The 1,862-nt window shown below is 34.7% G+C and overlaps 1 protein-coding gene across 2 annotated transcripts in view; it reads left to right on the top strand.

The window, feature by feature from the left end:
• Positions 1-806: 806 nt before the first annotated feature.
• The window catches only part of LOC9309274 (60S ribosomal protein L37a), a 5,302-nt gene continuing 4,246 nt past the window's right edge, over positions 807-1,862 (top strand). The window contains exons 1-2 of one of the 2 annotated variants that reach the window (XR_002330903.1): positions 807-1,253; positions 1,486-1,729. Coding sequence is in view for 1 of the 2 variants with exons in the window: in XM_021020401.1 (XP_020876060.1) it covers positions 1,151-1,253 (103 nt within the window). In the remaining variant the exon portion in view is untranslated. Of the gene's footprint in view, positions 1,254-1,485; positions 1,730-1,862 lie in introns of those variants that run through there. The other variant, XM_021020401.1, reaches the window with a different exon arrangement.

Here is a 1,862-nt window from a genome sequence, read left to right on the forward strand (position 1 = left end):
CTTTAGTATTTCCCTCCGTTAACAAGGATCTCGTTACATTTTCCATAGGTGAATTCTCAATTACAATTTCCCAAAAAAAAAGTAAACACGATTGTTGCATTCTCTACCGATTGAGTTTTTACTGGACGAATCTGCAGGACATGGATTTGCTTGAAAATTGCAACGCATCAAATTTTCGATCTCTGAATTTCTGGGTTTATGATTTGGTCTGGAAAGCCATTGTTCAGTAGGAGAAGAGAAAGCCAAAAGAGAAGAAGGGAAAAAAAAAAAAAAAAAAAACGTCTAAAAGGTCCGAAGGGGATTCGAACCCTAGATCAGATGAAAAGTCTACACACATTTAACCACCTGACCACAAGAAATTCGTTAAACTTGGCAAAGAGTATGTATATATATATATATATATATAAACAACTATGGGTTAAGTTTTAACTACAGTTAGTGCTTCCGTTAGCAAAGTTAACAGTCGTTATCTCGGATGTACGATTTTACCATTTTTTAAACAACGAATGTTTTAAAAAACAACCGAAATTAAGTGACGTATTTTTATTCCAAATTTAATACTACACATATTAAACGGCAAAAAAAAAATTAGATGGTGGTTATTTCGGGTTTTTTCCCAAAGAAAGAAAGCATTACCAAAAAAAAAAGCATTTATCACCTAGTATTAAATAGGAGTATAAATTAGAGACGTTTATGGTAAGGCCGTAAAATCTGGGAATCTACAAATGCAAACAATTATCACCGAAGAAAAAAAGAAAGCAATTATCACTGAAGAAAAAAGAAAGCAATTATCACCTAATATTAAATCTATATAAAATCTTGACGTTTATGGTAAGGCCGTAAAATCCGGGAATCTTTAAATTTATCTCCTTAATCAAAGTTTTGTGTTGACCGAATCATTAACTAATAAAAAAAAAGAGAGACGTAATCGGGTAAGATTTTTGACAGGTGTAAGACATTCATTGGACGTCTGCGTTGGCAAAGTTGTTGGCCTATCTTACCCCCTCACGCTCTTTCTATATAATAAACCAATCCTCTCGTCCTCTTGTTATCTATAATCTAATAATCTTCGACTTCTCCTCTTAATTCATATCCTACGTAGCAAGTTTTAGATCTCCCTTCAGTTCCCATCCAGTTTCAATCCCCACCGATGGATAATCTTGGTCAATCTCCGCCGATGGAGAACCGCGGTCAATCGCCTCCATTGGTGATCAGTCTTATTGACAGATTAGGCCTCCTCCTCTACATGCTAAGTAATTTTTGTAACCATTGTTCTGATTCTTATTTCATAATCATCACGCATTTTAATTCTTCTAATTTCATAATCATCACGCATTTTAATTCTTTTTTCATACTAAAAAATGATTTATTTTCCAATTTTTTTTTTGATTCTTTTTCAAGTTCTCAAATTTTGTTTTAGACACAAAATCATACTTGAAGCTTTGGTCTCATAATTACTTTTGTCTTTGTATTTCTTATTGTTAGCATTGCAAGCCCATATGATCCAAGAACAAAGCCTAACACACTAATAAGGAGCAAGTCATTTTTCCCCAAACCCTTAGAACCCTAAATCTCTATCCGGTTCTGTTGTCACTCTCTCTCGACGACCATTTTTCTAAAGAATATGTTGAATCTGAGCTCTCCTTTGATTTGTTAATGGATCGACCAGCTTATTGGCAGAGTAACTAGGAAACCAAAACACACTCACTGTCACTGGTGAACACTTAAACATCTTTTCAAGTATCTGATTCCACCTAGAGACTGACTTAGCATAGCTGGAGTTAGTATGCTCAGTGTTCGCGCACCACAGTACTTACCATTTGTCCTACTCAGCTACTTCTTAGTCGATAATACACTCTACG

Source organism: Arabidopsis lyrata (genome assembly GCF_000004255.2).
Source record: "Arabidopsis lyrata subsp. lyrata unplaced genomic scaffold ARALYscaffold_6, whole genome shotgun sequence".
Classification (NCBI taxonomy): domain Eukaryota; kingdom Viridiplantae; phylum Streptophyta; class Magnoliopsida; order Brassicales; family Brassicaceae; genus Arabidopsis; species Arabidopsis lyrata.